This window comes from Hippopotamus amphibius, chromosome 8 (assembly GCF_030028045.1).
Source record: "Hippopotamus amphibius kiboko isolate mHipAmp2 chromosome 8, mHipAmp2.hap2, whole genome shotgun sequence".
Lineage (NCBI taxonomy): Eukaryota > Metazoa > Chordata > Mammalia > Artiodactyla > Hippopotamidae > Hippopotamus > Hippopotamus amphibius.
This window is the reverse complement of record NC_080193.1, coordinates 17494610-17509221: the sequence shown is the minus strand read 5'-3', so window position 1 is coordinate 17509221 and position 14612 is coordinate 17494610. Positions and strand designations below refer to the sequence as shown.

The following is a 14612-nucleotide window of genomic DNA, read 5'->3' as shown; positions in this document are numbered from 1 at the left end:
GGGCAGAGGAACAGACAAGACTAAAGTTTCAGGCTGGAAGAGCTTGGCTTCTCATCATTGGGGAAAGGAGACCTCCTAGCGTCTCAACATTGACTTTCCTCTCAATTGCCATCCAAAGCAAAGCAAAGCAAATTGACTTTCTTGATATAAAGCCCAGCCTTAAAGATAGGTGGCCATATCTATAAAATCTCTCAGCTCAGTCAGGGGTGCTTAACACCCTTGCTGGGAGGAGAGCTCTTTCATATCATGTAGCCGCCTTTTTAGATGTAGGGTTGTTGGACAGCTGGCCAACCCAGTATGTCACTAACATCAGGCCCTCTCTGTTTTGATGGGGAATAAGGTTAGAGAGGTGATCCTTAGAGTTCGAATTTCATGGTTCAGTAAAACTTCAAGACCATTTTGAAGACCAAAAGTTTGCCAGCTTACTAGGTTGCCTAGGAAGGAGTGGGGGTGAGGAGCAGAAAACATACCTTTTCATCAGCATCATTTCAAGAAACAAAGGGTGTTTAAACATCAAACCAGTCAGAAGGACATATTCTCAGAAATGAGGACAGTTCTTTAAATGGAATATATTTAGCTTTATAAAAAGACCTCTACCTCCTGCATTGTCCTGATGTTTCTTTTTCAAGGTCAGGTGCTTGAGTGCCATGGGATTGGAGGGCTCCCTGTTTCTGAACAGTGGGGAGGGAACCACAGGAACAGGAGTTGGGGGTGAGGAGAATGAACTTGTTAACATTTGACCTCTGGTGGAAATCATTTATCATGTCTTGCCCTGCGGGTGGGCTGAATAGGAATGTTGACTCCAAATATTTAAACTGGAGACATAACACATGCTTGCAATATTGTGTTGCCAGCTAGCTGCCAGTTTTTCAATAACGAGTAGATTGATCTTTTAGACTCATCTTTACATGTTGTTATCGTCCTACTGTTTTCATAAGTAAGAGAATTTCTGTCATATCAGTAAGATGTATCAGGAAAGATGTCCTCCTTTCCAGGTGTATACCCAGCTCTCATTTCTGTAGCCAAACAGTGTATATCATCAACAACCCTGGCCCCTTTGCCTTTGGATTAGATTATGTGCTTTTTTTTTTTTTTTTAAGTTAGTGAGTCATTTGCATTTCCTGACGCTGTGCCACTTGACAGAAGGTTCAAGTGCCTGGGAGAATAGTAATCAGTGGCAAATCAGCTTATGTCTGAACTGTGGCTGCTGGCAGTCTATTTGAGGATAATTGAAACTTTGTCGTGTTCATTTTATTTCTGGGTTTCCAGGTGAATGCCAGACTCCCGGTTGGCACCCCAGATTACATGGCCCCTGAAGTACTGACCGTGATGAATGGGGACGGAAAAGGTGCCTATAGCCTAGACTGTGACTGGTGGTCAGTGGGAGTTATTGCTTATGAGATGGTTTACGGAAGGTCCCCATTCACTGAGGGAACCTCAGCTAGAACCTTCAATAACATCATGAATTTCCAGGTAAAGAGCCATTGTTAGATTTTTGAAGTAATACTGAGAAACGTCATTTAAAATTGTGTGAATGAACATTTATAATGTAAACCAGCAGTTCTGGACAATAACAATAGCAGCTACTTTATATAGCACTTCCTTTGTGCCAAAAGTGGTTCTAAATGCTTTATTAATTGTACTATGTTGACTCTGAGCTGCCAGTAATTGTAAGCCTATGCCATCATTTTATGTACCATTAAAAAGGAAAAACCTGCTGCCAATTAATCTGGCATATTTCGTTGATTATAAAATGTGTTTTGATTTCAGTGCTGTTAAATGTGAATAAAATGGAAGTCTTAGAATTTTGAAATATAGTTCATTAACTTGGCTCATCCTCAAACAATCCTGTGAGGTAGATGATGATATTATTTTCATTTTACTGATGAGGAAACCAAAGCACAGAGTGGTTAAGTAACTTACCCAAATAGCACAGGTAGTCTGCCTTTGAAATCCATGCTCTTGATATGCTATACTGCTTCTTAGTAATAATAGCTGTCAAATATGGTAGTAAAATTCAAAGACATGGATTAGAAATACAGTAAGCCCATTTCTTAAGGGTATGATAAGTTATCTATGTTTTAGCTTCAACCAAAAGGAAAAAGAGAATTTATTTCACAGGTTTTTATATATCATCCAGTTTCTTCCTGGGATGCTTAATACATATTTTTCTGTGTATAATACACTTTTTTGTATGCTTAATACGTACACGCATTTTTTTTGTTATTCTTGAGTCTCCTCCTGAGATGATGCTGGGGCTTATTTGTTTGCTTCATTCTATCCATTCAGTAATGAGTGAATCGCACTAGGCACTGTTAGGTACCAGGTTTGCAGTGATGGGCGAGAAGGAGAAAGGCCCTCTTGGCCTTCTTTCTCCATCATCACATGAAATGTGATGTGCAAAAGCAGAGCACAGGGGGAGCATGCAGGAGGAAGTGATAGGGTGGAAGAGGGAGGTGGGAAGATAGGCAGGGAAGAGGCGCTTGGCTTGGGGAGGGCCTTCTGGGCAGAGAGAACAGCATGATTTGTTCAGACAGCTTTAAATAGCTCACCATTGGATGGCGAAGAGCGAGGTGGGGAGTGTGGCTAGATGAGACGGGAGAGGGTACAGGGATCAAGTCATGAAGGGTATTGAACCCTTGCAAGGGAGTTAGGCCTATTGATGTGAACAGGCCATTTATTTTGGGAACTTGCCTTTGGTCCAAAGTTAAGAGGGCATAAAACTTCCTTCTTAAAAAAAAAATTGCATATACAAGAACTGCTTTTTTAACTTGGAGACATGAGAAGCTGAACTTGCTAAGGGAATAATTATTTTATTTTATTTTGGAATAGCGGTTTTTGAAGTTTCCGGATGACCCCAAAGTTAGCAGTGAATTGCTTGATCTGATCCAAAGTTTGTTGTGTGGCCAGAAAGAGAGACTGAAGTTTGAAGGCCTTTGCTGTCATCCTTTCTTCTCTAAAATCGACTGGAGTAACATTCGTAACTGTAAGTAGAGCCGTGTTCCTTCAAGTCCAGTGTTGGGATTAAGAAACACTTAAGAATGATCTGAAATTATTCTGGCCCATAGAAGCTGGTATAAATAATTCAAGTAAGGATTTTAATTATCTATAGGAATAGAAAAGGGTAATGATGTAGCTGTCTTTGGTAATAATTCTGCTTTAACGTTGTTTGCACGAAACTGGTTCATTTATCAAACTCTGTGTTTATGTGGCCTTTGGAATATTATCCCTCAGTACATTTGAGGTACAGATGGATGAAGATTGAAGGTTGTCACTTGGTTTGACAGAATTTCTTTCCAGAAGAAGAGTGGACCTAGCTATTTCGTTCACAAGATTAAGAAAAAGACTCAGCGATTAGGCAAAATGCCAGGCCTGCTCTGCTGATGGCCAAGCCTGCCCAAAAGCTGTAAATGCCTTGCTGTGTTCGTTTCTCTGTTAAAATATTGGTCTTTGCTCACAAGCATGTAAAACCTCTAACACACATGCACCGTGGATTCATTTGCACATCACTTTGTTATCAATTAGTGCAAACTAAATTCATTAAGCACAGAGACCTGATTTATTATCAGCAAATCCAAAATGCTTGGTGTTTTACAAATTGGTGATTTTTTTTCCCCCAATATTTTTATTCTTGGATGCATTGTTGATCGAATGTGATGTATGACCTGATGCAGTGGTAAGTGCAGATTAGGGCCTGTAGGAAAGCAGCTGGCCTGGTTGAGTGTGCATTTGATGAGGGGAGGTAGGGAAATGGAATCCATTTCTAGGTGTCAAAACTAAGCTTCTAGCTGGAGCCATGTTGCAATTATAACCTCTTGCACCTTCAGCCAGAATGTATGAGTTGGGTTAAGAGCCAGTATTGTCCAGTTGAAAGCCATTTCGATGGTTTCTCTAACCCCCTGCCAGAATATTTCAGTCGGCCGTATTTCTGTGAATCTCTCTTGGCTATTTTTTTTTCTTCTGGGAGCCACATTACTGTATTTTTCAAATCTTTAGGCACCAACCCCCAAATCTCCAAGATTCAGAGTTTTTAACCAGCAATATATTCTTTTTTTTTTTTTTCTTTTTGGCTGCATCCAGTGGCTTGTGGGATCTTAGTTCCCTGACCAGGGATCGAACCCACGCCCTTAGCAGTGAAAGCACGGAGCCCCTAACCACTGCACTGCCAGGGAATACCTGCAGCAATGTGTTTTCAGTGCGGTCTTCCTTTTTCACTTTGGAAAGATTTAATACGCTTTCTTTTTGATGCCACTCAGATACTTAATCTTTTCTTGCCTTACCTTATCTCTGTAATCTTCTTGACTAAGGGGTTAATTATTTTATGCCTGCCCTTGCCGACGACGGTGTCTAATAATGTATCTTCACTAGTAAGTCACTGAGCAGTGGTTAATTACCCTGGTAACTTTATTCTGTATTTTGATAAACCTTGATGTTGTTTTTGGTATCGTGTCAGAATTCTCAGATTTCGTTCTAGTCTTTTCCTCTCAGGCTGTTTATTGGTTTTAGGCTTGCTGGGCTTACGAGGGTGAGTTTGTGAGTTATAATACATAGTACCCGGGGAGGATCGCGTCGGGATAGAGAGTGGCCCCTGCTGTCCATCACGAGGCCCGTCACGGTTGTCGCGGGGCCGAGATGACTCTGGGATGGGTCGCTGCGGTCTTGGCCACCTTCACGCTTGTCACCTCCACACTTGACTCACAGTGTCTTCTGTGGCTCTGCTTAATGTGTCCGTATCCTAATAGCTACCCGCTTAGTTTTTCCTTATCTTGAACACGTTACTCCCTTCCCACACCCAGTTCATACGAGGGAATTCTCACCCCACGGAATCCTGACTTTTTAAAATTTATTTTTGAAAATAAAAATTATGTGTGTGTGTATATATATATGTTTTAAAATAAAAATTGTACAATGTGATGATTTGATATACACATACATGGTGGAGTGATTACTACAGTCAAGCTAATTAACATAGTCCCTCCCTCCCTCTCCATCCTTCCTTCCTTCCTTTTCTTTTTCTTTCTTTCGTAAGAGCACCTGAAATCTTTGCTCTTAACAAATTTTCAGTATTCAATACAGTATTATTAAGTGTAGTCATCAGACTGTGCATTAGATCACTAGGACTTGTTCATCCCACATCACTCCAACTTTGTACCCTTCGACCAGCATCTCCCCATTTCCCCCACCTCCCCACCCCTGGTAACCATCTTTCTACTCTGTCCTTCTGTGTATTCAACTTTTTTAGATTCCACATATGAGTGAGATCATGTAGTTTTTTCTTTCTGTGCCTGTCACCTTGTCATATTTCCCTTTGCATCATGACCTCCAGGTTCATCCGTGTTGTTGCAAATGGCAGGATTTCCTCCCTTTTTTTTTTTCTTTTTAAAGGCTGGGTAATATTCCATCAGACATATATAAATATCCATTCAGCCATTGATGGACACTTAGGTTGTTTCCATATCTTGGCTACTGTGAATAATGGTGCCATGAATGTGGGAGCACAGATAGCTCTTAGAGGTACTGATTTCATTTTCTTTGGGTGTATACCCAGAATAGGGATTCCTGGATCATATGGTAGTTCTATTTTTAGTTTTTTGAGCAGCCTCTATGCTGTTTCCATAGTGGCTGGAGCAATTTATATTCCTACCAACAGTGTACAAGGAGTCCCTTTTTCTCCACATCCTCGCCATCACTGATTATCTCGTCTTTTTGGTGATAGCCATCCTAACAGGTATGAAGTGATATCTCATTGTCATTCTGCTCTGCATTTCCCTGATGATTAGTGATGTTGAGCACCTTTTCATACACCTGTTGGTCATTTGTATGTCTTCTTTAGAAATATGTCTTTTCATGTCCTTTGCCCTGAATCCTGATTCTAAAACTCTAACTGAAACTCTTGATGGTTTTTATAATCTAAGTCCCAATATAGTGGCTCGGAAGAGTCGTGAAATATGTTTGCCTTAAAGAAAATTTCTTGTAATTTATTTTCTTTTTTAAATTAATTAATTAATTACTTTTACTTTTTATTTCTTGGCTGAACCACGCGGCTTGCGGGATCTTAGTTCCCCGACCAGGGATTGAACCAGGGCCCCTAGCGGTGAAAGCTCAGAGTCCTAACCACTGGACGGTCAGGGAACTCCCAATTTCTTGTGATTTAAATAAACCTTTTACTTTGAGATAATATCAGATTTATAGAAAAGTTGCAAAGATAGTGCCACGAGTTCCTGTATACCTTTCTCCCAGTTTCCCCTAATGTTAGCATCCTACATAAGAATGCCACATCTGTCAAAATAGGGTGAGTATTGGTACATAACTATTAATTAAACTTAGACTTTATTCCAGGTTAACCAGCTTCCCCACACATGTCCCTTTTCTGTTCCAGGAGTCAATCCAGGGCACCATATTGCAGTTAGAGTGTTTGTAGTTGATGGGACGAATCCTGGCTGAGATGCTTAGTGTAGCTCAGCCAGTGGGTGGGATCGCCATGCCCACTGAGGATTGGTAGGGCCTTTCCCTGGAGGTTCCATGGCATCCCCGACTGCACAGAGAGCTATGGTATTAATTTGCAGCGTCTCCTAGCAGATTTTACTGTGTTTCACCAACCTCCGATCCCTGCGCATTTGTAATCAACACAGGGTTTGTGATTGAAAACATTGCTGGACTCCATGCCATTTGGGCTATTTTCTAACTAGGTGACTCTAAGAGAAATTATGCCTTCGTCTGGTCCTGTTGTTCATCAACACACATTGAGTGACTCTCATCAACCGCAGTCCTTGAAGCCATTAGGTGTCCCAGGTTCCTGGTTGCTTCTCAAATGCCTGTGGTTCCAGGCTGTTGAATATTTCCACTTTCCACACACGAGATCCTCCCTTGATGAAAGCAACATTAGCCTTTCTGCTGTTTCACCCCTAATTTTTCTTTTTCTTGTTGTAACCAATGAAAGGAAGTAATGCTTAACACAGCAGGTAATAATCTTATAAAACTCATTATCTCAAGAGGTGGTCCTGGCAGGAGGTATACATGCAATTCAGGGAGGTCTGGGCAAATTTATGAGTGACAGAATTGGGAGTGACTCCTGGGAGAAACTAGGACATGCCTTGGCTTTGACCCCTGAGGTCAGATGAAGCATCTGTGCCCTCCTGGGTCCTGACCCTTGGAGTTGCTGTGGGCAGCACCATGCAAACCAGGAATCTGACCCATCTCAGGGATGTTTATTCTCCTAGCAAGTCAAGAGCTCTCTGATGAGTTACTGCCACACTCATGGGTCACTGTGCACCTATCACCCTGATGTTTCATTCCCAGCCTCACATGATCAGATGTAAAGTTGAGTTTTTAGCTGCTTATTATTATTATTTCAAGGCTGCTTCCCACGTTTTAGTAGGGGGCCTCTTAAGTGTACTAACTGTCCTGGGCTGTGCGATTCCAGTGATGTTTCAGATCTTGGGCAGGAGTCGGATTGTACCCCCTGCCTGATTTTCTGGGCTTCTGGAAAGCCGAAGCCAATCAGGCCCCCTCTTTCATGTCTTTGGGATTATGCCTACCTTTCCTGGCATCATGCACCAGCTCCTGTCAATGGGAGAGTTTTACTGTCTGGTGTGCCCTTCTACTCACATCTTTTAAAATATCTTCCCCCAAAGGTGTAGTGGTGTCAACGGAACCAGCATGCTTGCACCTTTCATCCACACCAGCTATGTCCTGACAGTGAGAAATGCTTAATGAGAGTGTGGACCGTGGCTTGTTTCCTAGAACATCTGTGGCTAATGCTCTAGAAAACTTGTTTTTTTGTTTGTTGCTTATGTCTCAGGCTTCTCTTGAATCATCTTCCTCTCGCTCTTCTCAGAAAGGCACAGTTCTTGCAAAATCACTCTGAGTTTTCCAGGTTCTTAGCATTTGTTGCAGAGAGCACGTTTCATTTCCATCCAGTGGTGACTCTGGTGGCCCTGTGCTGATCTGTCCCGAGATAGTCCCCTGCCAAAGAGATTCCTTTGTTGTTGATCATTATTTATTACCTGGCCCCAAATGGCTGTAGTGAAACCGCAGATGCACAACCCTGTGATTGCTCCATAAACCTGAGGAATGGCGGCCTTTGGTTTAAAGGAAAGGGATTCTGTGGCTTCTTAGCCTCGGGTGAAACTCTTACTTATTGTCGCGTGTAGACATCAGCACCGTGAGACTCACTGGGTGTTTTATTCCAGTCCTTCAATCTGAGAAGAAGTACTGGTTAAGTAGCAACTGGTCCTGTGTCAACCACCAGGTATTTAAGTATATTATACTGTGTTACTTCAAAACAGTTCAGAGGTAAGGATTATTGTACCCATTCTACAGATGTGGACACTGGTAACTTGTCCCAGGTCATACAGCAAGTGAGAGGGTCTAGGTTTGGGTTGAGGTCTGGGTGGTTCTAGAGCCCATGCTCTTAGAGTGATACCGTGCATGCCTTAACATAAATAATTGTTATTACTGGTGTTTGTGGTGGTGACAGATAATAAACTGCTCTTTAGTCTCTGTGTCTTTTCAAGCACATTTGGAATTTGTAGTAATTTTGAATCTACAAGATTCATCATGGTATTTGAGTGCTGTGTGCGAAGTGCTATGTCCTGTGTTGGATGCTGTAGCTCTATTGGTGAATAAACTTGGATACAGCCCTGCCTGCAGGGAACATACAGTCTAAGTTATAGGTCTCTTGCTTAAATCGAGGTGTAGTCCTGTTTTAAATTGCCATACCTCAAAATGACAGGAAGGGAATTCCCTGGTGATCCAGTGGTTAGGACTGTACGCTTTCACTGCCATGGGCTCATGTTCAATCCCTGGTTGGGGAACTAAGATCCTGCAAGCTGTGTGGTGTGCCACGCCCCCCCCCCCCCCCCGCCCCCAAAAAGTGGAGAGTTTAATGCTTAGTAGGTTACCCGCTGGCTTACTGGACAACATATGCTTGATCTTAAAATGTGGACTATGACCCAGTGGCCCCTTTCCCACATACAGCATCCCTTTCCTTCTGCTAATCTCTTATTCTCCTCATGCCTTAGATATAGCCTGGGAAAGGACCACGCTGGATTGATGCCTTACTTCTAAAATCGTGATTTAGAGTCTCAAGGTGAATTGAGAGGACTCGATTCATGTTTTCTGTTCATTTGAGTTTATGTGGTTTCTCAACCTCAGCACTGTTGACGTTGAGGACCAGGTAATTATTTGTTCAGGGGCTGTTGCGTACGTTCCAGGATGTTTAGTAGCACGCATAGGTGCCAGTAGCACTCTGCCCCCCTGACAACCCAAAGTGTCTCCAGACATTTGCCCAGTGTCCCCGGGGGGGTCTGACTGCTCCTAGTTGAGAACCAGTGTTTTAGAAGAATTGGTCAGGTTGTTACCAGGAGAGAGCATATTACAGTAACCAGAATCACTCAAGACTGCCACTGTCAACCAGCAGGGGAACAGTAGTCTGGGGTCAGGGGGACCCACCCTGCTGTGTTGAATGTGGTCCATGGGCCAACAGCATTCGCATCGCTGATACCACCTGGGAGCTTGTTAGAGATGCAGAGACTCAGGCTCCCCTCCACCCAGACCTGCTGAGTCAGAAGCGGCACTTCAATAAGATCCCTGGGAATAAGGTTCCCGTGTGTAGCATTTGTGAAGTGCTGCAAGAGGAGAAAACGAGATGTGTCAGCCTTAGGGTTTCTTGCTCATCTTGACGGGGTCCTCCTTATTTTTTCCTCTGCACTCAGGGTAAGGGAAGACTGCTTTTTGGCTAAGGACTTCCCCTGGTGGATGGAACTGCTTGGAAATGCTGAATTTTAGGCTCTGCTTTCGAGGAATTTAAAGCTTTTCTTTCAGATGGACTTTACATCCTTCATATCTTTCAAGACGGTGGTTTAACTTAATCTCTTCCTGCTGATAACAAATAGGTGGTTGTATAAAAGGCATTTGTGTGCCTGTACCCTCCGTGCTGCTGCCCCCCCCCCCCCCAGGTTACTCGTGTCCCATATTTACTTTTTTAAAAAATTGAAGTATAGTTGGTTTGCAATATTGTGTTAGTTTCAGGTATACAGCATAGTGATTCCGTATATTTGCAGATTATATTCTCTTATAGGTTATTACAAGGTAATAGGTATAATCATATTTACTTTTAATTAAGGATGGATGAAGTTTCCTTCGTTATTACTTTTTAGGTGTGTGTTATATTGCCATGTCCTTTATTGAGCACCTACTATGTGCCTAGAAGCCTTGCAGAGCACACTGTGCATATTTATTGTCCTATTTACTCCTCCTAAAACCTCTGTGAGGCAGATACTATATGTGGTCCCACAGTACAGATGAGAATACTGAGGCCTAAAGAGAGGAGGCCACTTGGCAATGGTCGTGGAACCAGGAGTTGGCAGTGACAAGAGTCTAACTCGGGTCTCCCTGACTCCAAGTTCACTTTGTTTTTTAGAAATTTAGTTAAAAAGCAGTACAGTCCATGGTTTAAAAAAAAAAAAAAAAGTTCAAGCAACACAGAAGGTTAAATGGTGAAAAATGTTTCCTTCCCACCCCGTGCACAGTGCCTCTCCTTAAAGTGAACCATTATTGTCAGTGTCTTATATAACTTTCCAAAATATTCTGTATGCTAACAGAAACACCAATATAGTCTAAACTCTTAATGGTATTGTTATGCTGCCTCCTAAGAATTCAGGAGTTTTTATTGTCAGGCTGTTTTCCTGAATCATTGAAATAAATGAAGGAGAAATCTTTGTACAATTTCATCATGTTTATGTTTTGAATTGGCCGTCCTGGCATTGATTTCTTTTTTTTTTTTTTTTAAAGAAATTTATTTTATTTTATTTTTGACTGCATTGGGACTTCGTTGCTGAGAGTGGGCTTTCTCTAGTTGTGGCGGGCGGGGGCTACTCTTCGTTGCGGTGCGTGAGCTTCTCATTGCGGTGGCTTCTCTTGTGGAGCATAAGCTCTAGGCATGAGAGCTTCTGTAGTTGTGGCTTGCAGGCTCTAGAGCACAGGCTCAGTAGTTGTGGTGCATGGGCTTAGTGGCTCCATGGTGTGGAATCTTCCCGGACGAGGACTTGAAACCATGTCCCCTGCATTGGCAGGTGGATTCCTAACCACTGTGCCACCAGGGAAGCCCCTGGCATTGATTTCTAATGAGCGGTTCTCTCTTCTCAAATGAAAGCTCCTTATGGTTTTGACATGAATATTTCATTTCTTTATTTTGATAAATATTTGTATGTCTCTTGGGGATTTTTGTTTTTTGTTTCTTTTTAGAGTAAGTTATTGATAGGAGAAAATAGGATAAAAAGAGCTAAATGCAGCGAATTCCCTGGTGGTCCAGTGGTTAGGACTCGGTGCTTTCACTGCTGAGGCCCGGGTTCAATCCCTGGTTGGGGAACTAGGATCTTGAAAGCTGCTCAGTGTGGCCGAAAAAAAGGTTATAGGATCTCCCACCTCTGGTTTGAATTTAGAAGCTACCTCCAGAGATGTTAAAATATGTAATATTCCACGATACATTGAGATGGCTTACTTTAGGGATAATTGCAATACTAAAATGATAAAAATAAATGGAGAAATCTGGGTGAAGGGAGTATCGGGGTAAGAAAATAAGAGTCAGGGTTAACAGTGAAAATAAACAAGTTGCTGTTAAATTGCTAGACAGGGACAGATTCAGGGTGCTCAGCCTCCTAGCGGCCAAAGCAAAAAGGTATGGACAGTTGTAAGAGCTTCCGTCCCATGAGAAAAAAAGTCCCGAATGGTGTGCTTAGAAAAGACTCAGTTTTCTGGTACTGAGCCCCGAGGAATTTCAACATGGAGTTCCCCAAAATGAGACCCCTTGTGACGTGGGGGATCACACCCCTCTACTACATGCCCTGGGGATTTCCCTGTGACCGCTTCTTACGGTGCCTCTTTGCGTAAGCCAATGCGGCCGTGCTAAATCCCGGTTCAGAACATCGTTTCTAAATGAGGCAAATTGATGCCTTTCCTGGGAGAAGATGGGAAATGGGGAATAGGTTTGTTAGAGAGCCCGTAAATTGGAGTCCTCAACCCTTCAATTCTCACTTGCTTGGAAAGTTTTCCAGCAAACATGGAAATGATTTGGCCAAAGATTCAAAATTATATTAAACATCTGGGACTCTGTTCAGCAGCCAACTTTCCAGTCAAGTGTGTGAAGTGCGTCGATTGCATGTACGCTCATTTTCCGAGAGTAAAGTGCGGATAGAACTGAAGAGGGCGGCTGGCAGGAGTCGAAAGAGATCAGAGCGGAAGGACACAGAGTAGGAGGTCCAGGTGGCTCATGACCACTGAGGGTTTGGAGGCAATTTTCAATGTCTTCAGTTAAGAAAAGTGTGACTGACTCTTGTTGGTCCCTGGGGATGGAAAGGAAAGGGGAACATTCAACCATAGCATTGGCAGTTTGGGGACCCTTCGCCCCAGGGGGCCTGGTGGGTAAGGACAGGAGCGGTCAGATGGCCGCATGCCCGTCCGGTCTGGATGTAGGCAGTATCCTAGGAAGCGTTGAGCCCACTTCTTGCTTTTGAGGCACAGTAACCCTGTCTCCGGTACCATAGCCCAATAAACATCCTGCTTGGCTGAGTCAGATGAGTCAAAGGATGAGACTAGATGTGCTCATTCATGGGTGAAGGAGCCTGAGTGGAAGGTCCTCAGACCAGGAAACGACTGAGGACAAACTATTCCCCCGTCCCAATGGTTGGAAACAGCTTTATTGAGAAATAATAGATCGACAGTAAGCACATGTATTTCAAGTGTACAGTTTAAGTTTTGGCATGTATGTTCATACCTGCGAAAACATCACCACACTCAGGATAAGGAACATCCAGCACCCTGTAAAGCTTCTTCCTTCCCTTTTGTAACCTTTTCCTACCCTCCCCCCTTACTGTCCCTGCCCCCCCCAGGCAATGACTGATCCACTGTCTCACACTGTAGTTTATTTTTTTTTAATTATTTTATTTTTTTGGCTGTGCCACACGGCTTGTGGGATCTTAGTTCCCCAATCAGGGATCAAACCCAGGCCCTCAGCAGTGAAAGCATGGAGTCCTAATCACTGGACTGCCAGGGAATTCCCTCTTACTGTAGTTTAGTTTGTGTTTTCTGAACTTGTTGTAAATTGAATCATAGAACATGTTTTTACTTTGCCTAGTTTCTTTCATTCAGCGTCACTGTTCTGAGATTTGCCCATGGTAGAGCATGTATCGTATGCAGTTCATTTTGTGGGCGCACCACAATCTGTTTTTCCATTCATCTGCTGATAGACATTTGGGTTGTTTCCAGTTTGGGGCTATTTGAAATACAGCTTCTATGAGCAAGTCTGTGGATGTGTGCATTCCTGTCTCGTGGGTAAGTGTCTAGGATTAGAATGGGCAGGTCATACGGCAGGTATATGCTTCACTTTTTAGGAAACTGCCAGACTTTTTCAAAGTGGTTGTGTCATTTACATTCCCACCTACAATGTGGGAGAAATCCAATACCTCCACGTCTCACCAGTCCTCTAACAGTTGGATTTAAAGGCTCTCGTAGTCACCTAATATATGGCAAAGGAGGCAAGAAAATACAATGGAGAAAAGACAGCCTCTTCAATAAGTGGTGCTGGAAAAACTGGACAGCTACATGTAAAAGAATGAAACTAGAGTACTGCCTAACACCATACACAAAAATAAACTCCAAATGGATTAAAGACCTAAATGTAAGACTGGACACTATGAAACTTAGAAGAAAATATAGGCAGAACACTCTATGACATAAATCATAGCAAGATCCTTCTTGACCCACCTCCCAGAATAATGGAAATAAAAACAAAAGCAAACAAATGGGACCTAATGAAACTTAAAAGCTTTTGCACAGCAAAGGAAACCATAAACAAGACAAAAAGACAACCCTCAGAATGGGAGAAAATATTTGTAAATGAAGCAACTGACAAAGGATTAATCTCCAAAATACACAAGCAGCTCACGCAGCTCAATATCAAAAAAAAGCCAATCCAAAAATGGGTGGAAGACCTAAACAGACATTTCTCCAAGGAAGACATACAAATGACCAACAGACACATGAAAGGATGCTCAACATCACTAATCATTAGAGAAATGCAAGTCAGAACCACAATGAAGTATATCACCTCACACCTGTCAGAATGGCCATCATCAAAACATCTAGAAACAATAAATGCTGGAGAGGGTGTAGAGAAAAATGTGAGGATGTATGTATACATGTGGCTCTTTCACTTTGTTGTACAGCAGGAACTGACACAATAGTGTAAAGCAATTATACTCCAATAAAGATTTAAAAAAAAAAAAAAGGCCCTGATAACTTGGAATATAATTAGCTGTGAAGATAGGCATACATTTTTTACATTTTTTTTAAAATTAAAAAATTCTGTATATATATATATTTTTCCCCCATGCCATTGACTAGACAAAGAAGCTAGGTTATTGTCTCATAGAATGTCCCCACGTTTGTCTCTTCGCTTCTTCCGTTGGGGCTGGTGGTGGTGGGTGGTGGTTTTGTATTTGTTTTTCCAGCCCCTGTAAACTGGAAAGTAGCTCCGAAAGCTAAAATAGATTCTGAGTTGACTTTTTCTGGCAAGAATAGCTAGTAGAGGGGCTTCTCCTGGCCTAAGATGG

At 42.5% G+C, this 14612-nt stretch overlaps 1 protein-coding gene across 8 annotated transcripts in view; it reads left to right on the top strand.

Moving 5' to 3' along the window:
- The window catches only part of CIT (citron rho-interacting serine/threonine kinase), a 167163-nt gene that overhangs the window by 40638 nt on the left and 111913 nt on the right, over nt 1-14612 (top strand). For all 8 annotated transcript variants that reach the window (XM_057746195.1, XM_057746194.1, XM_057746192.1 and 5 more), the window contains 2 exons: nt 1270-1473; nt 2833-2986. In XM_057746195.1, the coding sequence (XP_057602178.1) occupies nt 1270-1473; nt 2833-2986 (358 nt within the window). The remainder of the gene's footprint in view (nt 1-1269; nt 1474-2832; nt 2987-14612) is intronic.